Below are 26977 nucleotides of genomic sequence, written 5' to 3' on the forward strand. Positions count from 1 at the left end.
CGCCCTCCGTCGCGGCGGCGCGGTGCAAGCTGGGATAGGGAGCGATCTCCGAGCGAGGCAGCAAGATGGACGCGGGATTCTTCCGCGTAAGTAGAAGCGCGGGGATCTGGCGGGGAGAGGAGCGACGGGTCGGAAAGCGTCGGCAGGAGGCTTTCACTCGGGGCCTGGGTAACCCGCCGAGGGAGGCTTTCGGGAATCCGGAGGGCTCCCGGTGCCGCCGGACGCTCCCCCACACTCAGCCCCGCGCTGCGGCGGAGACCGGTGCGCCCCTGCGCAGTCTCCTCCTCCGGGATCGTCCCCCTCCTTTACGCGGCGGCCGGAAAATGGCGGCGGGAATGGGTTGGAGCGCTCTGTCGCTGCCGGCGAGTCCCGGGCCTGCGGGCCGAGCCCCGCGCCGGACGCCAGGGCCTGGGGCCTAGCGGCGCCGCGAGGAGGAAGTCCGTAGGGGGGGAGGCCCGAGGTGACCGGCGACGGGGAGGGACCCGGCGGGTGCGGCCTGGGGTGGCCCTGCAAGCAGCCCCTGGGTGGGGAGAGCGGAGCAGGGAGCCCCGTGTGAAAGAGGGGGAATCTTTGCTTGAGAAGAGCAGGCGCCTCTTCCTCCCGATGCTGAACCCTCGCGAAGGCGCCGGGTCAGAGTTCGCGCCAGCTCCCGCCCAATTTGATAGCCCGGCGGGCAGGAAGATTGGGATCGTCTGGAGTGGGGCCTAGGAGGGCGGACGGTGCAGCAGGCGTGGATCGGCGCCTTCCCGGGGACCCCCCACTTCCCAGTCCCCTGCAGGCAGGACGGGGACCCAGCTCATCGTGCTTGCACCGACCCCCGACTGTTGTTGAAAACCAAGATCTCCCACCTTATGTAGTCTGGGGTGGCTCTTTCCAACCCCTTGGCGGCTTGTACTTTGCAGTTCGCAATTTTTAAAGAAACAGTTGGAGAAGGGGAAGCCGTCACTGCGAAGGGTGCTTTGGAATGCTCTAGCGTCCCAGCCGTTTTCTCGTCAGAAGCTGCAGTATTGCTCCCGACCTTGACCCCGAGCCCGTTATTTGAATGGTCTCAGATCCTGTAAACAGCCGTAGTTATTTATGAAATGATAATTTTTAAGTGTACTTAACAAATTTTTCCCGCCGCTGATGGGGCGGGGCCATCAGCTATCTATTTTGTAATTTCCATTGGAAGTATTTTGTAGTAAATGGTCCGTATTTCCTGTGGTGTACAATATTTCAAAACAAGTAAAAGCCCGGTTTTTTTTTTTTTTAAACTGGCTAAGTAAATTCTAAATTGAGTTTGCTTTTGAGACTGTAAAAGCTGTGAAAGTGGGGGTTTTTTGGTGTTTGTGTTCTGTGTGTGGCATGCCTGAATTTACATGGGAAATTTTGTGGCAGCTGTCTCTAGTCCACTGTCAACCCAGATCATAAACTGAGTTCAGATCAGTGGTTTTTTTCCATTTCCTATGTTCCTGTCACACATCAGGTACCTCATATGTATCATTTCTGGTGGACAAAATGGCCCTGCAAGATAGATTTCACTGTCCCTGTTTCGGCAAATCAAGAAATGGCCTCAGGTTGAGTAACTTGCTCTGAGAGGCGGTGGCCGGTAGTGACAGCAGGGATTCTAATCCAGATCCTTTTATCTTCCCAAACCCTGTGCTTGATCACTTTCCAAGGAACTGTGGTCAACTCAGTGAACCAGTCAGTACCTTCCTGATCACATAACCAGTAATTAACATGCTTAATGGGGCCAGTGGAGCAAGAACGACCAAAGACTAAATACTGATTGCTTGATGATCTAACATTTACCCAACTTCTTCAGTGCCTTTGGGTTTATTAAGGTAAAACTCATGTTTTCCGTGCATTTCAAATTGTTGGAGTAGCACAAAACAGGGTGCTCCTTGTCTTCCCTTTAATGCATGTTGTCACAGACAGGGATTCTGCTGGCTTCAGAAGAGGGGGAAGCTTGTTTCACGTGTTTGAATTAAAGCTTTGCATATGTGTTATTGTAGGCAAGCTGTGAAAAGTGGTTGTGGTAGCCACAAACTGCTGTGCTTGTCTTTTTAATCTTAAAATGTTCTGGCTTTGAAAGTTGGGGAAAAGTACACATTCTGCATTTATGCATATTATATGTTGGTATTTTTTGATTGTGAAAGTCCTAGCCATTGTTAGTTGATAAAAGGCTAGAATTTGACCTTGTACCCTTAGGAAATTGTATTTGTATTCCTGCAGGGGACAAGCGCGGAACAGGATAATCGATTCAGCAACAAACAGAAGAAACTACTGAAGCAGCTGAAGTTTGCAGAATGCCTAGAGAAAAAGGTATCCTTCTGGATTAGACTATTTTTCCTTAGTTGACTAACACATTTTGGGATTCTTGAGGATGCAGTGTTACCCGAGTACAAAAGAGAAAATTCAGTGCTGAACGTTTGCCGTCTTTACCCACACAGACACTACCAATCAAATAAGAATGCGCAGGTTGTACCATGATAGACAAACTTTTCCTAAGCTCTAAGGAACTGTGAGTGCTTGAACTTTCTTTAGGGTTGGGAACAATGTACTCAATGGCTGTTTGCATATTCCATCAGGTGGACATGGGAAAAGTAAATTTGGAGGTCATAAAGCCTTGGATAACAAAACGAGTAACGGAAATCCTTGGGTTTGAAGATGATGTTGTGATTGAGTTTATATTCAACCAGCTGGAAGTGAAGGTACTAATACACAAATGGTTCTTATTTCTGAATATGTGAAATAATTTGTGAATCTATGAAACTGAATTTTTTCTGTGGAGTACAAACATAGGAGGGTTATTTAACAATGTTTGTTGTGAAAAGAATTCACTTTGTAAACAAATATTAAGGCTGGAAGTTTAGTGAAGGTGCATAGTTTTGAAAGCTACACAGGTGAAAAATCAAACTTATTGTTTGTAATTTTGCTGTTACATGTTAAGTTACTTTGACAGCAATTTTCTAATGATGATGTGATTTATGATTTAAAAGGCCTGAACCAAAATGGAAGTTATTCCTTGCGTCTGAAGTATAGCACCATCACCTTATTAGGTCACAGCAGAGTGAGTGCCCCAATGTCGCTCTGACCCAACTCCCTTGATGATGCAGTGTGTGTTTGGAGGTGAGTTGTGTAAAGTGGCCGAACATCAACAACAACAACAAACACAAACAGGAAAGAGCAATTGGGTAAAACTGTACACTGCTCTTTAAAAACACTGTTATGAGCTGGACATTTATATAAAGCATGAGGGGCAATTCTGATTGGTTTGGATGTTTTTTAAAGGAACTGAAGTCTGATTGTAGCTGCATGTCAGCCAGTCGATTACTCTTAGGCACTGGATTTTTGTTTATAGTTAAACTTCAGACAAATAAATTGGCAGCATTGTTCTAGCCAGTTAATGTAATTGTTCCTTTGCTCAAACATGAGACCATGGTAAAAATGCTGTTTAAAGGCATTTTATTCTAAGATGCTTTGCTATTTTGTCACGGCAACTGAAAGACAGTTAAGATGTGCCATGTGACCCTTTTGCAGCTATGCTAATGTGAATTTACTTTTACATTAATCCTCTTCCCGAAGAGTTCGCCTCTTGTGTTTTGACAGAACAGTTGACATTTCAACTGATAAGGTATTTCTATTTTTAAGTAATTTGGTGTTTACATTTTAAATATTTGTAAAGAATAATCTTAAGAAAGCACTTCCTGTAAAGTATATAAATGTTATTTAGAAAGCCAGGAACATGGGAGGAAAATTTTGAAATTATAATTAAAGATAGATTTTATTGGAGAAATGCTTTACTGATTTGTGTTTTAGTGCGTTTTTTAAAACCTAAGTAGTAATCCCCTTGTAGTGAGCATGAGATTAAAGTTTAGAACTTTTTAAACAATCTTTTCCTTTTCTGTGGTTGTGTACTCATTATTGCTTGTTCGTCTTTTGCAATTTAGATAAATGATATAACATTAAACTCAAGGTGGTTGAGTTGCAGTAGGGAGTCGGAAGCCAGCCAAGGGACCATCTTTCTCTACAGGGGACTTGGCGATTCCAAAGCCCCAAGGTTCCAAGAAGAAACTGAAGACACCTGGAATCTGTACTTGCTTTGTGCTGTTGAGCTGTGCTTGTCATACGGACTTTGTTGCTTGACCAACAGATGTAGTATTTAAGAACCCAAAGGTTTTTGAGGAGTCTTGACCTCTTAGCCCTTTGTGGACAGTTAGAATAGAATTTGAGGCATTGTTATGATAGATTTTCCTTTTGTAGAAGTGATGCTTTCAGTTTAGCCTTCAGAGTTACAGAATGCATGCATAACTCCTTAGTTTTCTTGCCAGGGCAATAGATAATTTATAGATGGCTGTCTGTCTATATTAATAGAAAAGTGAATAGTTATTAATGTACCTGTCCCATTTCTCACTGGGGGAAAATTTCTAGCCAAGTACTTTCTTTTCAGTATGTGCAAAAATTTGTGGGTATCCCATGATGGCTTTTAGTTAACGTATGTAAGGCCCACTAACAGCCACATAGTCTAAAAATACTTAGGAAATCCACAGAGGATTAACAAGCTGCTCTGATGCTTTTGGTAGAGTGAGGGAGAGTTTGGCAATCTGCTAGAGATTGTAGTGTTGAGCTACTGTAGATATTTAAGCTAGTACAGAATATTTATGTACTTAAGCCCCTATGATAGAATTTTAAAATACTAATTTAAATGCAGTTTTGGTGGATTGGTTTGTTTCAAAGTGACCTGTAGTTCTTCCTGTCATGTCTTTTTGCAGAATCCAGACTCTAAAATGATGCAAATCAACTTGACTGGGTTTTTGAATGGAAAAAATGCTAGAGAGTTTATGGGAGAACTGTGGCCCCTGCTGTTAAGTGCACAAGAAAACATCGCTGGGATCCCCTCTGCTTTCTTAGAACTGAAGAAGGAAGAAATAAAACAGAGACAGGTGATGGTGCCTTTTTGAGCTGTTGATTTGTCTGGGACTAGACAAAATCAGACTAGACGTGCTTCAGTTTGATGGGACTCACCCAGGATTGTTTATTGCTTGGTGTTGCTGCTGAGCTGAGTAGCTAGGAACACACATTAGGCTTGGGCTCACCACTCCTTTTTTCAACCCAGATCCCAGTCAGATGGTAGATTTTTAAATTGTTTACCTTTCTTTGGTTTTTTTTTTTTTTTTTTTTTTTCGGCTTTTTTTTTTTTTTTAAGATTTATTTATTTTTATTGGAAAGTTAGATGTACAGAGAAGATCTTCCATCCGCCAATTCACTCCTCAGTGGCTGCAGTGGCCAGAGCTGAGCTGATTCTAAGCAGGAGCCAGGAGCTTCTTCCAGGGTGCCGAGGCTTTGGACCTCCGGGATTAAAACCAGTGCCCATATTGGATGCCAGCCTGTGCAAGGCTAGGGCTTTAGCCACTAAGATACTGTGCTGGACCCTTTTTTGTTCTTTTTAAGGTTTATTTATTTTATTTGAAACGTAGTTATAGAGAAGGAGAGACAGATCTTCCACCCACTGATTTCATTCCCCCAAATGGCTGCAGTGGCTGGGACTGCGCCAGTTTGAACCAGGAGCGTAGAGGTTCCTCTGTGTTTCCCACGTGGCTTCAGGAGCCCAAGGACCTGGACCATTTTCTGCTTTCCCAGTGCATGAGCAGGGAGGCAGATCAGAAGTGGAGCAGCCAGGACTAGGACTACAGCCTGGTGTCCATGCAGGATTCTAGTGTTGCAGGTAAAAGAATAACCTGTTGAGCCACCAAATGGGCCCAATTTTTTTTTAATTAGTGTGAATACACCCAGCTTAAGATAAATGCAAAAAGTGCAAGCTGTTTATTCATTTGTGAACAAAAGGCTGTAGTACTGATTTTTTATAGATACCTGTAGTGTGGGTGACAAAATCAGCCTTGTCAGAAGCAGAGACTTGTGAAGTAATAATGGGAGTCATGGTGTTTATCAGGCATGGGAAATAGTCTTTCAGTTTGTGTGTTGTTAAATGTTCTTTTATGTCTACTTTGAAAACTCAATTTTTACAGATTGAACAAGAAAAATTGGCGTCCATGAAAAAACAAGATGAAGACAAGGATAAGAGGGATAAGGAAGAAAAAGAAATCAGCAGAGAAAAAAGGGAGCGGTCTCGAAGCCCGAGAAGGTACCCCCCAAAAGACATTTTCCTAACGTGCCATGAGTGCATTAGCTCTTAGGAGTCTGTGCGGAAGCTTTGGTAGTTGCGGGGGCGTCTCCCAGCAGCACTGTTGGGACTATCTTCCCTCATACAATTTTCATGGCAAGCTGAGGCTTGCCTCCGGGCTAAAGACCTCTTAGCCTTATTTGACATGGATCACCTGACTAAAATGATTGTCTCTAAAATCTCACTGAGCTATTCAGCTTCTGATTCCTAAATCAAACTCTTAGAATTTTCTTCGTTATTGCTTTAGTTTAATATAGCACTGATTTTTTTAATGTACACTAATTGAGTCTTTCTTGCCATTTCCATTTTATTAGAAATCTATACTCATCAGCTAGTCATATAATACTTACCTAATCCCCTGTTCTGCTTCTCTTAGATGGTTGTACTGAAACCAAACTTCAGATCATTTATTTGTTTTCCTCTTCTTTCCAAAGAGACTATTGTTAGGTTCACATTTTAAAATCCTCGACTCAGCCTCTACTGTATTTATGGTGAAAGGTGAGAATTATTACATTAGGCTTTTCCATTTTTAGGGTTCTGCTTATTTGACAATTCTCTACTGGAATTTGTAAAGAGACAAGGTGATTTCTTTGTCCCTTTCATTTATATTTCATACTATATTTCAGCCTTGTTATGGAAACCATGTTTTTGGGTAAAGCACCAATCATCATAGTGATAACTCCATGACTGGATAACTCATGTTGGCTGTTTGCATCATGTAAATAATTTAAAAACCTTAAAGTTAGGCAGATTCCTCTTAAAAAGGAAGAAGGGCCTTTCCTCTTCCAGAAATAGAGCTATCTTGTGCAAATTGGATGTGTTTCTCCACTGAAGAACCAGTCTTTGATAGGAGGGATCCTTGCTTTGGCCCCTGAGTGGCTTTCTGATGAATCCTAATGTAATCTGTCTAAAACGCTTTGGTTTGCTGGGGTGAATCTGTTGTTAGGGAAATATTACTGTTTTAAGCATCCTGTTTTTCTCTGAAAGGTTGGTTGTTGAATGATCCTTTAGTTAGGAGTTCCAAGTTAGTGCTTTACTCTTAGAACTGATGGAACTTGAGAATGGTGTCTTTATTTTTTTGCTTTTCTGATTTTCTCTCGTACCTTTTCCTCATGTATGTGAGGAAGGGCGTGTTACTTCTGAAGGGAACGCTGCAGATAAAAAAAGACAGTGCTGTTACTCCCTTTGACCCTTTCCCCCAGCCGTGTTGTTCAAAAACCTGAAAAAACTGCTTTCATCCTAGACGCAAATCCAGATCTCCTTCCCCTAGAAGACGGTCCTCCCCTGTCAGGAGAGAGAGAAAGCGCAGTCATTCTCGGTCTCCCCGCCACAGAACCAAGAGTCGGAGCCCTTCTCCTGCTCCAGAAAAGAAGGAGAAAACTCCAGAGCTCCCAGAACCTTCCATGAAAGTCAAAGAACCCTCAGTCCAAGAAGCCACATCTACTAGGCAAGTGCATAAGACTCAGTTATGAGCGAGTGCAAATGTGCTGGCTCTGGATTTTAAATTTTAGAACTTTTTTCTTTCAGAATTAGCTAGAGGAAGATAAATTGAAATATGGGAAAGTAAAAATACACAAAAGATGACCACTGTTGTATGTTGGTTGTACTGTTGGACATTGTATGTACTGTGATTTGATTTTTTTTTTTCTCTCAGTATATAACTGCACCTTTTAAAAAAAAATCTGTGGGGACTCCCACTTTTCATTCCAGCATCCCATATGCTGATCACTCCTTAAATGGCCACAATGGCTGGAGCTGAGGTGATCTGAAACCAGGAAGTTCTTCCAGGTCTCCCATGCTGGTGCAAGGTCCCAATGCTTTGGGCCATTCTCCATTGCTTTCCCAGGCTGAAAGCAGGGAGCAAGGAGCAGGGTGGGAAGTAAACTAGCACCCACATGGGATGCCAGCACTTGCAAGGGAAGGATTAACCAACTGAGCCATCATGCCAGGCCCTGGCAGGCTAATTTTTAAGTTGATCATTTTGTATGGCCTGCATGTGATGTTACAAATACCCATTGGCCCTTGGAAGACAGACAAAAAATATTCCCCTCTTCAGAGATAAAATCCTGTTTGCATGGAGTTTTGAAAGTATACATTTTAAAAAATAAGTAAACTTTATTAGATCATTGTATTATGACTTGGTAGTCTGAGTAGAAAGAAAAACAAGCTTTTATTTCCACAGTGACATACTGAAAGCTCCCAAGCCTGAACCTATTCCAGAACCTAAAGAACCTTCTCCAGAAAAAAATTCCAAAAAGGAAAAAGAGAAGACCAGAGCAAGATCTCGATCACGTTCCAAGTCAAGGTCACGGACACGGTCTCGCTCTCCTTCTCACACTCGACCTAGGCGGCGCCATAGATCCCGATCGAGGTGAGTTGTAGTTTTAAGGTCAAAAAAGTCTTGGGCTTTGTCTGTTATAAATGTTGAATTTCCACCAAAAAAATGTGTCTACTTCTTTGTACTATTAAAATCTACGCAATTGGAAAATTGTGATATTTGAATTTTTTTTTTTAATTGTGGTCTGTCAGGAAAACCATCAAAGCACTGGTGGTTCCTGATTTAGTCAGATCCTAATTGTTTCTTGTGGCAGGTCCTACTCACCCAGGAGGCGGCCAAGCCCCAGGAGGCGACCATCTCCTCGCAGAAGAACTCCCCCCAGACGAATGCCACCTCCACCGAGGCACCGGCGGAGTAGGTCTCCAGTCAGACGGTGAGACTTGGCTTTTGCGTAGTTGGGCAGCAGCCTGTGTTTGAAGCCACTCAGAGGAAGAAAGCACTCGAGTATCTAGAGAATGGCTTCTGAAGAATCAGTTTGATGTTCTCTGCGCTAAGAAAAATGTCTAGTCCGGCATTGGAAGATCAGAAACATTTTTAAACACCCTTTTTTTTTCCTGTTAATTTTTACCAATTTAAGACTACCATGAAATCTTACTAAGTGAGGGAATTGATGAGCTTCTCTGGGGCTTCAGTTTGCCACTTGTGCAACATCAGAGCAGTCCCTTTGCTGTGAACTAAGGCTTTTTCTTTTTTTTTTTTTTTTTTTGCATTGTAGGAGTGATAAGTAGTTATAAGATTGAATATCAGATTTGTGGTTCTTTTAGAGATTAGGTATAAATCTAACCCTGCCAATACCAGTGTATTTTTCCCCCTTAAAATCGCAGCCATGTAGTAAAATGTTTGAATCTAGACTGTATCCATCACTGAACAAGAAGGTTATAGCTGAATCTGCTCAAAGGTGAGGCCTCATACCTCAGTAACAGTTCTGGTGCTGCCTTGACAATAAAATTCTGTTTTTGGCAAGAACTGTGGTTACTTAATCTTCAGGTTGTTCTGTGACAGGCTTGTTTGAGTTTACAGAGGGAGAGCATGAAATCACCATAAAGTTTTCTTTTGTTTGTTTTTACTTTACATTCGTGTTTTCAGTCTTACACTTTATTGAAGTACAGTTTTTTGGGGAATGAAGGAATGCCATGGTATTTCAAACTGTTATTAGCAGTGTTAATATGCTACTGTGGAAGAGATCCGTCATGTAAATGATGCCGTTTGAGGCACCGTCCTTCCTAAAGCTGGTTACTGCTCTCGGAGGAGAGCTGCTGCTCGTCTCGGACCAGACCCGTGCACACAGCATGTTGTGGTTATACTGAGCCATTTTCAGATTGTGTAAGATTCCCTTTCAGCCAGTTTGTGTCTCACGCTTAAGGTAGGGTTTCTTTTTTTCAGGTTCTCAGGAACTCTTCTGCCAAAGGTGAATTCTGCAGGTACACATAATTGCCACAGAACTTAACACTGATTTTGCCGCAGAATTCGAGAGGCCCCTGCTTCTAAGTTTACATAGTTATAGGAATTTCTGAATCTTCCACATTTTTTAATGCAACCTAAGAATTGCTTCATGTTGTGTTACTACATGAAAGATGCTTTACCACGCAGACTTTGTGTGCAAACTCCAGAACACCAGGATCACTCCTAAGGAAGAAAGATTAGCATTCCATCACAGAACTTAGCCTTGCAAGTTTTGTTACTAGAGACAAGCAAAACACTATCTAGCCTCAGAACTAGCTGTTTTCCTGTTCTTGGTTTTAGTTTTGTTTCCCCCTTTTTTCTTTTTTTTGGGGGACTCACTGTGTGCATAGTTACATACACTCAGAAATTGGGTGAAAATAGTTGCGTTTTCACAAAAAGCGTCCATGCCCGTGAGGTCACATGTTTAAGTGCGGGGTCAGTGATGTGAGTCCTTTGTTCACAGAAGGCGGCGTTCGTCAGCCTCCTTGTCGGGGAGCAGTTCATCATCCTCTTCATCTCGTTCCCGGTCACCTCCCAAGAAGCCCCCTAAGAGGACATCCAGTCCCCCTCGAAAAACTCGCAGGTTGTCTCCTTCGACAAGTCCACCGAGGCGAAGGCACAGGCCGTCGCCTCCTGCAAGCCCACCCCCCAAAACTCGCCATTCCCCGACACCCCAGCAGTCGAGCCGCACAAGGAAGAGCCGTGTCTCTGTGTCTCCAGGGAGGACTTCTGGGAAAGGTAAAGATCTGGTTTGTGAAGCTTGGCTCTAATCCCCGCCCTCTCGGAGCAGAATGGTCGTTGTCAGTTGCCTGCTTCGCTGTGTCTCCAGATGTGTTGAGGTAGACTCCTGTGCCACCCACTGAGGGGCAGTGTATCTGCTCCAAGGTCTTTATTATTATTATTATTATTATTTTTATTAGTATTTTAGCAGTGCTCTCTGAGATTGCACAGGAGGGAAGCTTGGTATCTGTCGTGGGTTGTTTGAGTTGGAGCAACTTATTGAGGTGGATGTTTTTGTGTCAAGCTTGCACTTTGTGACTCTGAGGCTAATTAACTTTTTGCCTCCCAGAATTCTTATTTGGTATTTTACTTGATGACTTTATATTCTCTCTCAGTTCTTCATGGCAGCATTGTGGTCTCAAGGGAAGGACATGATAGGGTCTTCAGAGCTGGTTTTATTTTAGTTTAGGCCTTTGGCAGGGTTCTTCTGAGTCTTGCCCATATGTATCCTACGGGTTAAATTCTGAGGAATTGATGATCTGTGATTTTACCAGGCAAGTAGACTGCCATGTTAGTCCGAGTGAAGCATATGAGTTGCGCATGCAGTATACTTGGAGAAAAACTCTAGGATCCGTTGATATTGAGCCTTGACTCTTAGGGCTGGTGTAAACCAGACGCTGTGAAAAGGGAGTCGTAGGGAAGCAGGAGAGAACCTTAAAAGCTGCTGTAGTTACTGGATTTTGAGGCAGATCGTGCTAAAAATTTCAGGGTAGGAACAACAAAATAGGGGTGGCAAAGTTTTGATGAACTAGATGAGACCAGAGTTTCTAATCTACAGTTTCATCTGTAGATTTTTTTTAAAGATTTATTTTTATTGGAAAGGCGGATATACAGAGAGGAGAGACAGAAAGATCCATCCGATGTTTCACTCCCCGGGAGGCCGCAACGGCTGGAGCTGAGCCAGTCTGAAGCCAGGAGCCTCTTCCGGGTCTCCCACGCAGGTGCAGGGTCCCAAAGCTTTGGGCCATCCTCAACTGCTTTCCCAGGCCACAAGCAGGGAGCTGGATGGGAAGCGGGGCCGCCAAGATTAGAACCAGTGCCCATATGGGATCCTGGTGTGCAAGGCGAGGACCTTGACCACTGCGCCACCACGCCAGGCCCCATCTGTAGATTATTACTTTTTAAATTTAGCCTTTAGGCTATTGGGTGATGTATGATTAAGAAGAAGCCATGTTTCTGCGTTGGCTCTAGGCCTAGCTGAGTAAGAGAAGCCTTTGGAACCCATGGCGCATCAGGCAGTGCACAGTACTTAAGCAGCTGGAGGAGCCTTCCACTGGCAGGTTCAGACTAAAGTCACATATTGGGGTGGGAGGGCTTTGGAATCAGTGGTTTTATAATTTTTGTACACTGTAACTTTTCAATTGAAATTGGGAGATATTAGTCCACCCATGGTTTCCCGTCACTGTCCAGATCTGATTCTTAGTGCCCCAGTGTATTTTGCCTTTTCCTGTGAAATTTGCGTTTAGGAATGCTTATTTCCTTTGTCTGGAACCAGAAAGCTCCCTAGGGGAAGTATGAGTATGTCCACCTGTTACTTGGCAAACTCAAGTTACAATTTTTTTTTTTTAAATAAATAGTCTCAAGTACCTGAGCAGAAGGACTGAAACTTTGGTCACACTGTTAAGAACCTCTTTAAAAGCAGGCTAAGTTGCCATCCTCTCTCCCTTTGGTTGTATGCTTTTTGAAACAGGACACAATGGATACATACATAGGTAAGTTGCCCAACCAGGCACCTTGTGGACACTTGTCAGAGGCTGCCTGCTATGCGCTGGAGAGAATTCTGGTCTGAGATACTCAGCAGAAAGTCTCTCCGAATGTGTTGAAATGATTGCAGCCCTGTGATGAAATTTTGGGTTAAGCCCAACTACCCAGAAATACAGGATGTGATATTTCATTCTTAATTAATGTGTACTTTGCCCAGTTTTCTTAACTGGGATGCCTCTGACTGCTGAAGGAGGGAGATGGGAGACAGGGTGGGTAATTGTCTAACTTATGTGTCTGGCATCAGTGTCAGAAACGGCTCTGTGACATTCTAGGCTCAAGAGCAGGGAAAGTCCTGAAATGTGACAGGTACATGTCACTTGTATTTTCAGGTAGTGGCCACCGATCCTGGCTTTGGGACCCTGCTGTTGGTAGTGGGCCATTGAAGGGAAAGGAGGGAGCAAAAGTTTGGGGGAACTTACAGGAAAATTACTTGGTACATACCGCATGGACTCCTGTGCCTTAGGGAAGCGTCAGAACCATCAGCATGTTACTATCTTCATGAATGTGGTGGTATTTTGCCTTCCTGGGAACAGTCAGTGGAGATGTTAACAGGAACTGAATTTGGGGTGGTACCAGCACTTTTGAGTTTATTTTGGTTAATTTGGCTGTATGGATTATGCTATGTGGACAATGGTTATTTTACATTTCTGGTCACAGTGAATTTGTAAATAACTGGGCCAGTCTGAATGATCAATAGTTAAAACAGAACTTGAAGTAAACTTAAAAATCTGGTTTTACAGTTGGCTTAGATTTCAGATGATTTTGCTTCTTGAATATTGAAAACACGTGGCATAAGAAATGATACAAGTTTCGGGCCTGGTGTGGTGGCTTAGTGACTAAAGTCCTCTCCTTGAATGCACCAGGATCCCACATGGGCACTGGTTCTAATCCCGGTGGCCCCGCTTGTGGCCTGGGAAGGCAATCGAGGAAGACTCAACGCTTTGGGACCCTGCACCCACATGGGAGACCTTAGAAGAGGTTCCTGGCTTCAGAACAGTGCAGCTTCAGCCACTGCAGCCGCTAGGAGAGTGAACCATGGGATGGAAGTTTCTTCTCTATCTGCTCCTCTCTGTCCAATAAAAATAAATAAATCCTTTAAAAAATGGTATGTTTCAAAAAACCAGAAGCCTGAAACGTCGCTTATGTTAATGCTGTCACTCATATAAGAGTAGTGGTTTGTAGTAGGTACTTGTCTGGATGTATAACTTGCCTTAATAAGTAAAGACCATTTTATCTAAGCCATTAGTGAGAGACTGGATCAGGATAAAACTTCTATATTTCCAGTGGGAAAATATGTAGCGGTCACAGTCCAGCTCTTACTAAGTGAGCAAGTACTGACTGTCTTGTGAGCGTAACCACATATTTAACAAGTCTTACTGGAAAATACATCCTGATCTAAAGTTGTGGAACTGGTTCTGCAGAGTAGTAACATGGACCTGAGGCTTTATAGGTGATTGGGTGTGTGATATCTTGTCAGGAATTGAAGATTAAGTGACACTTGAAAGTGGAGAATATAGACTAGAAAAACAGCTTCAAATGATGAAAAACATTTGTTTCGGTTATTAGCAGTTGTTAGAATAGTTTTAAATACACTTTAGGAAAAAGGTTCACTTGCTGTTACTAGAAAAGCAGATTTATAGAGAGGAGGAGAGATGGAAGTCTTCATTTACTGGTTCACTCCCCAAATGGCCACAATAGCCAGAGCTGAGCTGATCCAAAGCCAGGAGCGTCTTCTGGGCCTGCCACGTGAGGCCATGCTCCTAAGGCCTTGGACCATCCTCTGCTGTCACAGGCAGCGAGCTAGATAGGAAGTGGAATAGCTGGGACACCAACCAGAACCCATACAGAATGCCAGCACTGCAAGGCAGAAGAGCCAGTGTGCTGTACCCATTACTTGCCATCGTTTATACAAACTAGATGTTTAATAACCATTCTTTAGCCAACCCAATGATTGGTCCACATGGCTTACTAGGTGGAATTGTTGATAAGATTTTGATCATTGAAGAGGTACAGTTGATTCTCTTTAGCAGGATTGCTGTGTTCTGTCAACTAGTTCTCTAAATTTACTGCCCGTTCGATTCTGCCTTTAACAAAATTTTAGCTACGAGCATCTCTTAAATGAGATATGTGTGCGTACATGGGTGTTGTTTCAGTCACACAAAACATGTACAGACTGTAAGAGTTCAAATTTTTTATGCTTTTATTCTTTAAGAGGGTAGTCTCAAGTAGTATTCCCAATTCATTCATGGTAAAATCAATGCTTTTATCTGTGTTTTAAATGCTTAAAATTTGGATACAGTAGTAGATGAGAGGGGAGTTATTGGGAATCAAAATGCAGGCCCTGATCATCTTGGATTCAGTTTCTAGCTTGTCCATGGGGCTGTGGTGACGTTGCAGGTCTCAAGTGTCTCCTGTGAACCTGCGGGGGTGTGGGTTGGTGTGAGATCAGCACTAGTGCTTAAGCAGCACTTGGGAACAGCAAGCTCCCAAAGGTTGCCTTGATTGCCACACAGTAAGAACAAAGACCATTTGCTAATTCGTGAGACACCAGTTTCTCTCTTATCTTACTGGTAGATCTCATTTTGGGAAGAATCTTTCAGGCTTAGTATTTAAAATTTTTACCAGTGGACGCTTTGGCCTCTTGGTGGCCAGTCATTCCTGTTTTCCAGACTAAGTCACAGTTCTGGACCCTCCTGTAGTGGTTCCTCCCCGGCTTTTGTGTTGAGGTCTCTGGAGTTGTGTGCATGAGTTTTAGGTTGGGAGGTTCAAGTAGCATGTGAGTTTACTTAACTCAGTGTTAGGTACCACACACCTTGATATTCTAGTTTCTATTTCACTGTTCGTTTTCTTGTGAGAAGATCAGGATTTTAAACTCAACAGAATTTTCACCAGGCATTTCACTTTGTTGCTTCTGCTTCAGAAAATGGCAACAAGGCTTTACAGGAAACAAAATCTGATTGCTTTCTTGTATATGTGTTTGTAATATCAGAAAGGCATTTTATGTGCCCTACTTTGTATCTAAGTGTTTTCCCTTTGTTCTTTTTTAGTGACAAAACATAAAGGTCCTGAGAAAAGAGAGTCTCCTTCACCAGCACCAAAACCTAGGAAAGTTGAATTATCTGAATCGGGTAAGTTTTGGTTTTGGTTTTGGTTTAAGATTTATTTATTTTTATTTGAAAGGCATATTTTTACAGAGAAGGGAGATAGAAATGTGTTCCATCTACTGGTTGACTCCCCAAATGGTAGCAATAGCAAGAACTGAGCTGACCTGAAGTTGGGAGCCAGGAGCTTATTCTCAGCCTCCCACATGAAATGGGGTGGGGGGCTCTGGCCTCAGGTGGTCCTCTGCTGCTTTCTTTTCCCAGATCATAAGAAGAGGGTTACATCAGAAATGGAGCAGCCAGGAACTGGCACAATGGCTTAGCTGGCTAATCCTCCACCTTGCAGTGCCAACATCCTATGAGAGTACCGGTTGTGTCACAGCTCCCTGCTTATGGCCTGGGAAACAGTGAAGGATGGGACCCTGCGCTCACATGAGGGACCAGGAAGAGGCTCCTGGCCTCAGTTCAGCTCAGCTCCAGCCATTGCAGCTAGTTGGCGAGTGAACCCACAGATGAGAAATGTTTCTCTCTGTCTCCTCTGTAAATCTACCTTTTCAATAAAAATAATCTGAAAAGAAAAAAAGGAGAGAAGGAGCTTTCCCAGGCCATAAACAGGGAGCTGGATCGGAAGTGGAGCAGCCATGGCACTGGCCCTCACCCCCTTTTTTGGTTTATTTCATCAGTCACTTTTTTTATCTCTGGAATTTGGCAATTAGTTGAAATAATGTTAGTAAAATGCCTGATATCTTAATTGCCTTGGGAAAAATGTCTTAGGTAAGTATATTTGATTCTGTTTTGTAAGGTTAGGCTAAATCAACATTGGATTTGGCATTTTAAATTCTTGTGTAAAACTTATAGTAGTTTACTGCTTGACCAAATCAAGATTCAAGAGACCATCCTTCGCAGATGTGCCAACCCTTTCTGTTGGCATCACTAAAGCAGCACTTTGTAATGTCTCTGTCTTTCAGAAGAAGACAAAGGTGGCAGGATGGCCGCAGCAGATTCTGTGCAGCAGAGGCGTCAGTACAGACGGCAGAACCAGCAGTCTTCATCTGGTAGGGGCACTGTTCGTCCTCTGTTCACCGATTTAAGAATGCAGGTTGAGGAATCCTTATTGTAAAAATCCAAACTCTGAAGCTTTCTGAGTCCTGGCTGAGACGACAGGTTGAAGATTTCACGCCCGATCGTTCAGAGAACGCAGGCCCACCAAACATACTGTTGGTGGTTACTTTGGGGCTCTGGATAACAAGCATCTATGAAACACAAGTGGAATTTTCTTGTAATTTAAAATTCAACACCATGTTCAAAATACTTCATTATACATGTAAATATTCCCAAATTTGAAAAAAAAAAAAACACCCATTAAAATACTTATTGTCCCAGACATTTGGGATAAAAAGTGCTCAGTCTATACTTAGCTGCAGACGTGTGTGTGGTGAGAGAACCTGCTTCCAAAAAGTAGTGCATCTGCTTGCTAGAAACCTTGGCAGGCAAGAATATCTGATGCTATTTGCCTTTTGTTTTAAATAATAACATATTGGTATAAAATTTGAAGGTGTAATTCTTTTCCAGATGCCCCAGTTTTAGCCCCTAAACCTTAAATTCAGGAATGTTTTATGTACCACTCACATTCAAGCTTTTTAAGCCTTCTACTATGTCATCAACACTTTTTTTTGCTTAATCTTATGGAATGTACTTCCTTGCTTGCTTGCTGGCTGGCTGCAACATTTTCTATAAAAATATACCACCATTTTTTTTTTTAACTAGCTGTGTTTTTGATGGTTCTTAGATGATTTCTATGTTTATGCAAGTGTATCTTCAAAATAATAGCTGAAATTGGGATTACTCAGGTGGCATGATGTCTCAGTTGGCTAATCCTCTACCTCCAAGTCCCAGCATCCCAAGTGAGCACAAGTTCATGTCCCAGCTGGTCCACTTCCCATCCAGCTCCCTGCTTGTGGCCAGGGAAGGCAGTGAAGGACGCCCAAAGCCTTGGAAATCTGTACGTGGCGTTTAAAAACATAACAAACAAACAAACAAAAAAAAAACCAAAAGAAGCTCCTGGCTCCTGACTTTGGATTGGCTCAGCTCTGGTTTAAAGATTAATTTTATTTTTATTGGAAACTTAGATATAAATACAGAGAGGAGAGACAGAGAAGAAGATCTTCCTTCCGATGATTCACTCCTCAAGTGGCCGCAATGGCTGGAGCTGCACTGTTCGGAAGCCAGGAGCTAAGAGCTTCTTCCTGGTTTCCCATGCAGGTGCAGGGTCCCAAGGCTTTGGGACGTCCTCGACTGCCTTCCCAGGCCACAAGCAGAGAGATGCATGGGAAGCAGGGCCACTGGGATTAGAACCGGTGCCTATATGGGATCCTGGTTCATGCAAGGCAAGGACTTTAACTGCTACGCTATGCCACTGTGTCAGGCCCTAAATAAATATTTTTTAAAAGAGCTGGAATTGTGTTGGATTAGTTTGCACAGAAACCTGGTTTTAAATTGTGTGCTCTTCTTACTTCAATACTTGTGACTATATCTAGACACAATTAGATTTTTATTTGAAAGTCAGAGTGACAAGCATGGGGGAGTTCTCATCCACTGGTTTACTCAAATGCTGCAGCAGTTGATTCTGGGCCATGCTGAAGTCAGGAGCTTGAAACTCCATCCAGGTGTCAGGGATCCAAGGGCTTGAGTCATCTTTTCCTGCCTTTCCAGGTGCATTAGCAGGAGGCTGGATGAGAAGCAGAGTAGCCAGGGCTTGAAACTGACACTCCAGAATGGGATGCTTGTTACGTCCACTGTGCCACTACCTTAGCCCCCTTATTTGCTTTTCATTTATAAAGTGGAATCCAAACAAATGCACAAAAGCAAAAAAATTCGATTAAGAATGAAAAAACTGACCTCCCTGGATCGCGTCTGGAGAGTCCCCAGTGCTCTGCCAGCTTCGGAAGTGGGAGGAAGAGCAAAGCTGCAGAGCTGCCCATTCCAGTCCCAGCTTGCCCGGTGGTTGGCGCCTGGAAGATACTCTGCAACAGTGCATGTGCCCGGAGCGGACGCTCCTCACTCCGGGAAGTGTGGGTTAAACCTATGGGGTCCACTGCTTCCCTGAGTTGGTTTTTAAGCTTCACATAGCTATTTAGAAAATGATTGACTTTCCTAAGAGATATTTGTATCATCTTGTTGTGTTGGATTGGAGCATGGAAATGATTTGTCTTCTGTAATTTGCTTTACACCTGTGCGGCCACTTCCATGCAGAACTGGTAACTTGTATGTGTGTTTGTGTATGCTGCATCTACTTTGATTCAGAAAATTTTGGACAGCTTCTTTAAAAGCACGGGCCTCATGTAATTTTTCTTTGCTGTAAATTACAGACTCTGGCTCCTCTTCCTCCTCAGAAGATGAGCGCCCCAAGAGATCTCATGTGAAGAATGGTGAGGTAGGCAGGCGGCGGAGACATTCACCTTCTAGGAGTGCCTCTCCCTCGCCTCGAAAGCGCCAGAAAGAGACCTCCCCTCGGTAACACTTCCTTCTGGGATCTTCATGTGCTTAATGTCACCAGTGGGCTGCAGGGCTGTTTGAAAATGAAGAGTGTCTTCACTTCAGACACTTCGGAAAGATGGTTGGGTGGGGGAGGGATGCTTGGTGTTTTTGTTTCTTTGTGGATGACTAATGTTTAGTGAGACCCACCATGTCATTTGTATGCATGACTAGCAAAATGATTCATAACGTTAACCCCTGAGTATCTTTGAACACTTTAAAACCTAAGCATCAGTGATACTTAAAACTTCCTCAAATTGCATAAATTAGTAAATGGAATTCTTGACATTTGTTTTTCTCCACTGCTCTCAGGATGCAGATGGGAAAACGATGGCAATCGCCAGTGACCAAAAGGTTGGTTAGACACAACTTTGTGAAGGAGGGCTCCATGTCAGAACTTGTAGCAGCTGGATTCCCTGTTGTTGTGCCCTTTCCCGTTGTTAGATGCATCATGGCTGTGGAGACATTCTTAGGTTGTCTTGACTTGGTTTTCTTCCACATTATCAGATAAATGATAGGGTGTGCAGGGATATTCACGGAGGCTCAGATTGTGATGATCTGGGTAACACTCCTCTTCTGATTGGCTTCAGTTTGACCTAAAACGGCTTTAATGAGATCTGGAAAACAATTGGTCCTTAGACTTACTGGATAGTAAAGACTGTGGTGGCTTCAGGGCAGCAGTGAGACAAGGAAAACAAAGTGGGAGGGGCAAAGGAAGAGCACAGGCTTCGGCCCAGCAGCAGAGAAGTGAGTTCTTGCTTCACTGAACTTTCTGATCATTGTCTATATACCCATAAAACAAGGGCATGCTAGAGACCTCATACAAAGAAATCGAATTCATGCCTTTAAGCCTTGCTGAAACTACCCCATTGTTCCCTTGATAGCTCAGTTTTAAAGCTGTTTTGGCTTTTAAATGAGAGTGTTTTCTTGGAATGGCCCTTTGGACCTAGTTGGCAGTGTCTGTGAGAGCAAAGTTCTGGGTATTCACACTGTGGAGGAAACTGTTTCTTGATAATAAAGTATAGAAACCTACACCAGTTTTGTTTTTCCAGCAGTGAATATGCTAATAATCTTGCTTCTTGACTGCTCTGGGCTGTTGTTTCCTTGTTTGAAAACTGTGCTGGTCCTTTCAGGTTAATAGCAGCAGTAATTGCCATCAGATGTCTAGAGTTTAGAGATGGAAGAATGATAGTTTCAGTATCGCCTTTAAAATGGAAAATAAAGTCTTGGGAATTGAACAGTGGCAGGAGTTTGGGCCACAGATTAGAAATCGGTTCCTTTTGTTTGATTGTCTTGTTAATGTAAGCTCAGAGGGTGGCAAACCATCTTGGCATATGCTTTAATTTTATTTTGAGTTTGCTGGTGATTTATCTGTCAGATGCACTTTTTCTGTTAAGTGTGTATAATGGGGCTCAGAATGATAGGGCCCTGATATTGCCTAGATAATTCCCAGGATAAATTCAATACTGAATACACTATTCAGTCAATTTTGATCTGTTACCTTTGGGATAGTGTTTTTAGGTAACAGTGTATAACTCCCATACAGTAGAGGTGAATGTTAGAGATTACGTTCTTGGAGCAATGACCTCAGGATTTGGGTCATACACTGCTGATGAGTGGGGGCTTTGAGACTTCTGACTGAGGCTTCAGTGTGATCTTTGCCTAAAAAGGCATCAGCTTCACCAGGAAGACATTTTCCACTTAGCCCAGAAACCTTGGATGCCGTTTCTGATTGGCTTCCTGGTGGTTCTGGTATGCCTGCAGGTTACAAAGCAGTGCTGTCAGATGGTGGCTTCCGTGTGCTATTCAGAATGTTACACATCATGACCCGGGACATGTGTTAGTAGGTCCTGAAACAAAAATTTCACATAGCAGTATTTCTCCCTTGGACACAAATAAAAGACTTAATTTCCTATTATTATTTCTTTGGTAGTGCTCTTGGGTATCTTGACAGAAAACATTGCTGTGAAACAGGTAGTGGCCATTACCATCCTTGAGATCAGTGTGGCTGGAAGGAAGTCTTATGTGCCTGTTATCACAAATGCCGTGGACTCAGTCAGCTGTGTTCTCTTGCTTTAGTGGTAGACGGAGGAGAAGTCCCTCCCCACCACCCACCAGAAGGCGGCGCTCTCCTTCTCCTGCTCCTCCTCCCCGTCGGCGCAGGTCTCCGACCCCACCACCACGACGAAGGTACGTGTCCCATGTGCTTCCAAAGTAGCTCATTGAAGTGGCAGTAGTTGGCCAGTAATGAAAGACCTCAGTTTATATGAAATGTTTAGAACACACAGATCTATAGATAGGCAGATAGATGAGTGGTACCTGGGCTGAGGTAGGGAGTGATAATGGCAGTAAAACATTGAATCAACTAAACTAAAACTGTTGACTTGTGGATTTTAGTTGGGTATATTTTATAATATATTTATCATATGTGTCAAGTAAAAGGTACTGTGATGATAAAAAAAATACTAGACCCATCCATTGGCTCAAGTGCCAACATCCCATTTGAGTCCCACATGCTCCAGTTCTCATCCAGCTTCCTGCTTCTGGCCTTGACCCAGAGTCTTGAGACCCAGCACCAGCATGGGAAACCCAGAAGAAACTCCTGGTTCCTGGCTTCTGATGGGCGCAGCTCAGCCTTTGCAGCCATTTGAGGAGTGAACCAGCAAATGGAAGATAATTCTGTCTCTTCTCTGTAAATCTTCCTTTCCAATAAAACATAAATAAATGTTTAAAAGAAAAAAGAAAAGGTACTATTATATTCAGGACTCCTGCTACTATCTTCACTTGGTGTCTAGGTAACATGCTCAATTAGTTGTTTTAAGATTTATTTATTTACTTGGGAGGCAGAGTAATGGGGAAAGAAGTCTTATAGTTTGGACTTTTATAGTATAAATTCAATTGATTTTGTAGCTTTTTTGTAAGTCTTACAATAGGAATGGAAATGCAGAAGCTTTGGAAGGATTGTTTTGTGTGCTCTGTTTTTAAATTATTTATTTATTTGAAAGGTGGATTGAGGAAGAGATATTGCATTGATTGGTTCACTCCCCACAGTGGCCTTGGCAGCCAGGAGCTGGGCACACTCCCCCTGGAACTGGGCACTCCCCCTGAGTCTCCCACGTGTGTGAGCTCAAGGACTCGAGCCATCATCCTTCATTGGAGTGGCAGGAAACACATTCACTATGGAATACAGGCCCAAACAGTGGTTTAACTCATATCAGAATACCTCCCTCCCCCAAAAAATGCTTTAGTAACATTTGTCAAACTTAGCATTGTAATGACCACTGCTGCTTCTCAGTGCCTGCAGGTGCTCAGCAAAGGGCTGGCTACTCTGTGTGCCGAAGCTGTGGTCATCCTGGGACCTTGCTTTGCAGGACGTGGAGGTTTAGGTACTAGGTTGTGCCCAGTTGCAGCAGTGGAAGCGCACCTTCCTGCTTGGAAGGCTTATTGCAAAGCTGCTGCTGGCGCAATAACTCAAGCTCAGAGCCTTTAAGAGCAAATTAGGCAGCTGGGCCTAAGCACTACATTGGCATCCTAATTCAGGAAGTAGGTCAGGGTTGTGTGGATGAAGCGTCAGGCTGGAGGTCTCACTGGAGATGCCTCTGCTTGGCAGTGGTGGTGGTCAGCTCTGGTTCAAAGTGCTCCAGAGCCACAGCTGATTAGTGAACATCAAAGCAATACAAATTCCTCCATTTACCAGAATGGAGTCATCTGAAATAAACAAATTTACTGATTTATTAGTTTTATATGATATAAAAGGGTTAATGTGTCCACTTACAAATAACCTTGCTTTTGCCTGGTGCTAATTACAGAATAGCTTCTTGTTTGGTGTTCAGTTGTCAGAACTGTCAGCTGACTGATGTGTGTCTGCCCTAGGACTCCGACTCCGCCCCCTCGCCGGCGCTCGCCTTCCCCACGGAGATACTCCCCTCCAATCCAGAGGAGATACTCCCCGTCCCCACCGCCCAAGAGAAGGACGGCTTCTCCTCCACCCCTGCCAAAGCGCAGGGTGTCGCCGTCTCCACCGCCCAAGCCGAGAAGCTCCCCAGTAACCAAGAGACGGTCACCTTCCTTGTCATCCAAGCCTAGGAAAGGCTCTTCCCCAGGCCGCTCTGCCCGGGAAGCCCGCTCACCACAGCCGAACAAGCGGCACTCGCCATCCCCTCGGCCTCGCGCTCCTCAGCCCTCCTCCAGCCCCCCGCCTGCGCGGAGAGCACCGTCATCTTCACCCCAAAGAAGGCAGTCTCCGTCTCCAAGTACTAGGCCCATTAGGAGAGTCTCCCGGACTCCGGAACCTAAAAAGACAAAAAAGTAAAAATATTTGATGCTTTTTGGTTAGGGATACTTTGTATCTTTCATGTTTAGCAGCTTGCCACTGCCCCCATCCCTGGATTTGGGGTTTCTGTTTTTTTACTGAAAAGAAACAGGCATGAGCTATGAATACACTTACAGGGCGGATTTTAGATGTTATTCACAGGTTCTTTTCAATTTTCCAGATATTTTATTATGGCATAGATTAGGTGCCCTGGGATTTTGTTTGACTTTTAGTGGTATCATTTTTCATGGTGGATGTGTGACTTTAGCCTCAGCAGTCTGAAATCAAATGTAGGGAATTGCCAGCAGTGTCACTAACGGAACGGGTACACAGCTGGGGAGCTCGAGTTGTGTTTGGTCTGGGAGATTTGGGAGTTGTGGTTTATGTTTCAGTAGAGCCAGCTAGCAACCAGTGCTCTGACATTTGGAGGGTGTAACCTGGCGTGTATTATCGTGGGTAGTTTTGTCCTGGGAAGGGATGTCTGTTCTTGGAGCTAAATGCTTTTTTTCCTCTCTCTGCAGGACTGCCTCTCCAAGCCCTCAGTCTGTAAGGAGGGTCTCCTCCTCCCGCTCTGCATCTGGATCCCCTGAGCCAGCAGCTCAAAAGCTCCCGGCCCCATCGTCCCCTGTCCAGTCTCAGTCGCCCTCCACAAACTGGTCACCAGCGGTACCGGTCAAAAAGGCTAAGAGCCCGACCCCGAGCCCATCGCCGGCAAGGGTGTGTCCAGCTCGTTGTGAGCTTGTCTTGTCAGTTTGGGTCTGATCAGACTGAGAGAGAGAGAGCACCATTAAATAGAGTGTCGTCTTGTTCAGGCTCTGTGTTCTGTGAAGTCAGTGGTTAGGTGTCTGTCCTTAATTAGGTTGTCTGAATCATGCAGGACTTTTTAATTGCTTAAAAATACTGCAATTTTTAAATTGTGTGCTAGATTCAAAGAACCTTCCTTTTGCCTGAATTTGGCATGCAGCTGTTCTCGATTGAAGTAGGCTTTCCCTTGGGCAATTTTGCCCTACCATTGAGTATTATAAGTGGTCTGAGAACTTTGAAGATATGACAAGCTAAACTATAATGCTCAGTAGGTTAGGTGTATTGAATGCATTTGCTTCATATGCTGTTTTCAAGATTTTACAGTATTCATTAGGCATATAACCCATGGTGAGGCAGGGTTCCTTCTGCGGAAGACAAGCCACCCCCACTCTATTTCTGTTAGATGCTGACTAGAGACTTGACATTAAGATTTATTTTTATTGGGAAATAAGATCAGATTTACAAGAGAGGAGAGACAGAAAGATCTTCCGTTTGCTGGTTCACTCCCTAAGTGGCCACATTGGCCGGAGCTGAGCTGATCCTCTACCGCTTTCCAGGCCACTAACAGGAATCTTGTTGGATCGCCCCAAATTGGCGCCCATGTGGAATCCTGGCACTTGTAAGGCAAGGATTCAGCTACTGAGCTATCACACCGACCCCAGGAGCCATTTATTAAAAGCCTGCTACATAACTAAGCAAGTGTTGGAAAACCTGGCTTAATGTGAAGCTAGTTGGGGGACTCGAGCTTCACTTAGCTTGAAGACCCTTTGCTCATCTTAAAAGCTGTGAACAGGCCTTTGGTGTCCGTGTGTCTCCCACCCCCATGGCCATGGATACTTAATGCCGGGGGGCGGGTGGGCAGCTTGTACCTTTTCCTTCCCTAATCCCAGACGGAAATCCTGAGTCCTTGGCAGTGGACTGTTCAGTTGAAGTTTAATCAGGATGTTACTTTCCTGAATTTCTAGAATTCCGATCAAGAAGGAGGTGGAAAGAAAAAGAAGAAAAAGAAGGACAAGAAACACAAAAAGGACAAGAAACACAAGAAGCACAAAAAACACAAGAAGGAGAAGGCTGCGGCCGCGGCTGCATCTTCTGCTGTGAGCCCTGCCGCCACCGCCGCGGCCACGTCGGTGCAGGAGGAGGCAGAGGCAGCAGCGTCGGAGCCCAGGAAGGTGTGTGGGCGCTGCGTGCGCACGTGCTGTCACCTGTCTGCATGGTAGAATCGGTTTTGAAAAGGCACAAAATTGGGGTTTTTATTCATTTGCTTTTGTTAGCCATTCTGATGATACTGATGCGTTTCCCTCTGACCCGCCAAGGACAAGAGTTTGCCAGGACCAAAGAGAACACATGTGTCTATCGAGAAGCTCTCTGTAGTTTTTTGCTTTTGTTGTCAGTTCTTGGTCGTCCATTTACTGTCTTGCATCTTACCTGTGGCTGTTCTGGCTTTTGCAGGAGACAGAGAGTGAACCTGAGGATAACCTTGATGACCTGGAGAAGCACCTCCGGGAGAAGGCCCTGCGGTCCATGCGCAAGGCGCAGGTGTCCCCACAGTCTTAGGTGGAATGTTCCTTACGATGTAAATTTTATTTGGTTTGTACGCAATTCAATTTCAAAATTGCTAAAATGTGTTTGAGCTTTAGACTATAACATTTGTTGTAATAATTGCTAGGTTGAAGTTCACCATGTAAAAAAAGGGCATGGATTTACATTGCAAAAGGTGTCCACAGTGTATTAGTGACATTCTTTCATTGACAGCTGACATAAATTCATTTAGAGTGAAATATTTTAAGCCAAAAAAAATTCCCTTTTTAAAAAAGGGGGTTCAAATACTGTTGGCATTCTTATGGTTCCTTTAATTGCCCCTGGCTTTTCCAAAGGGGTTTTTCTCTCCCTCTTTTTTTTTTTTTTTTTTTAATTTTTATTTTTTTTTTCTCATTTGAGTCTCTTAGCACTCATTTTTAAGTTATACTTCCAACCTCATGGTTTGTGAGCTTACCCAGAAATAAGACCACTGTTTAGAGAGAAGTGTACATGAGTGTCTTAATGCCACAATCTTCCTCCCTTGTTGCCTGTGGAGTCTCTGCTGACGTGAATCAGAATTGGAGCTCTAAGAGACAGCAAGGAAAGCCGGTCCTCTGCCACTGTGGGTCTCTGTCCATGTGGAACAAGTCGATTTGGAACACTGGAATTTCGTTCTGTTCTGTTCTAGGGTGTTCTTTTTTGTTTGTTTTTTCTCTTGTAAAGGCAGTTAACGAGTTCCAGGAAGGATCCTTCAGTTACATAATTTTTTTTTTTTTTTTTTGTGAATTGTCATGGCTCCATTCATACTGTCTTGTTCTTCCACGTGGTACATACAGCCTCAGAGTGCTGGTGTTGGGAAGGCTGGAAGGACTCGGACCTCGGACTTGGAAATAGTGTCTTGGTTTCACTTTTTTTTTGTTTTGTTTGTTTGGTTGATTTTTTTTTTAAACTAAAGCTATATAAAGCTTGTGGATTAAACAATAAATTTCTAAATTTAAAAATGTGTGCTGTTCACCTTTAGTTATTTGTCTTATACTGCAGGAAGCTTGCTTTTCTTAGAAATTCTGTGATGCACACTTTAACCCTTTGACAGGGTGGGCGTTGGGCAAGGGAGTGAAGGGTGGTGGATGGCTTTGCTGTGGAGTGCAGCGGAGCCCAAGGGCGGGGTGCATTGGAGCATTGGAGCAGGCAGAGTTGGTGAAGGCTGAGGCTGCTGA

At 43.7% G+C, this 26977-nt stretch overlaps 1 protein-coding gene and 1 non-coding gene across 15 annotated transcripts; both read left to right on the forward strand.

Annotated features, from left to right (window-relative positions):
- SRRM1 (serine and arginine repetitive matrix 1) lies at nucleotides 1-26753 on the forward strand. 14 transcript variants are annotated; one of them, XM_040979567.1, is made up of 18 exons: nucleotides 1-86; nucleotides 2215-2304; nucleotides 2571-2693; nucleotides 4755-4925; nucleotides 6009-6124; nucleotides 7407-7610; nucleotides 8346-8534; nucleotides 8755-8874; nucleotides 10408-10682; nucleotides 15536-15616; nucleotides 16558-16644; nucleotides 18958-19102; nucleotides 19436-19477; nucleotides 21203-21313; nucleotides 22997-23431; nucleotides 23957-24152; nucleotides 25205-25411; nucleotides 25692-26753. In XM_040979567.1, the coding sequence occupies exons 1-18, from the start codon at nucleotides 66-68 to the stop codon at nucleotides 25794-25796; spliced, it is 2718 nt and encodes a 905-aa protein (XP_040835501.1). In that variant the 5' UTR covers nucleotides 1-65; the 3' UTR covers nucleotides 25797-26753. The 14 variants fall into 14 exon arrangements, with proteins under 14 accessions (XP_040835501.1, XP_040835502.1, XP_040835503.1 ...); XM_040979568.1 differs by having other exon boundaries at nucleotides 16561-16644; XM_040979569.1 differs by having other exon boundaries at nucleotides 10411-10682.
- On the forward strand, nucleotides 18485-18623 carry LOC121156170. The gene has a single exon (XR_005883812.1). It is a non-coding gene; the product is annotated as a small nucleolar RNA SNORA7 (small nucleolar RNA).
- Nucleotides 26754-26977: the final 224 nt, after the last annotated feature.

Source organism: Ochotona curzoniae, unplaced genomic scaffold (assembly GCF_017591425.1).
Source record: "Ochotona curzoniae isolate NIBS_2020 unplaced genomic scaffold, NIBS_Ocur_1.0 contig_3255, whole genome shotgun sequence".
NCBI classification, from domain to species: Eukaryota; Metazoa; Chordata; class Mammalia; order Lagomorpha; family Ochotonidae; genus Ochotona; species Ochotona curzoniae.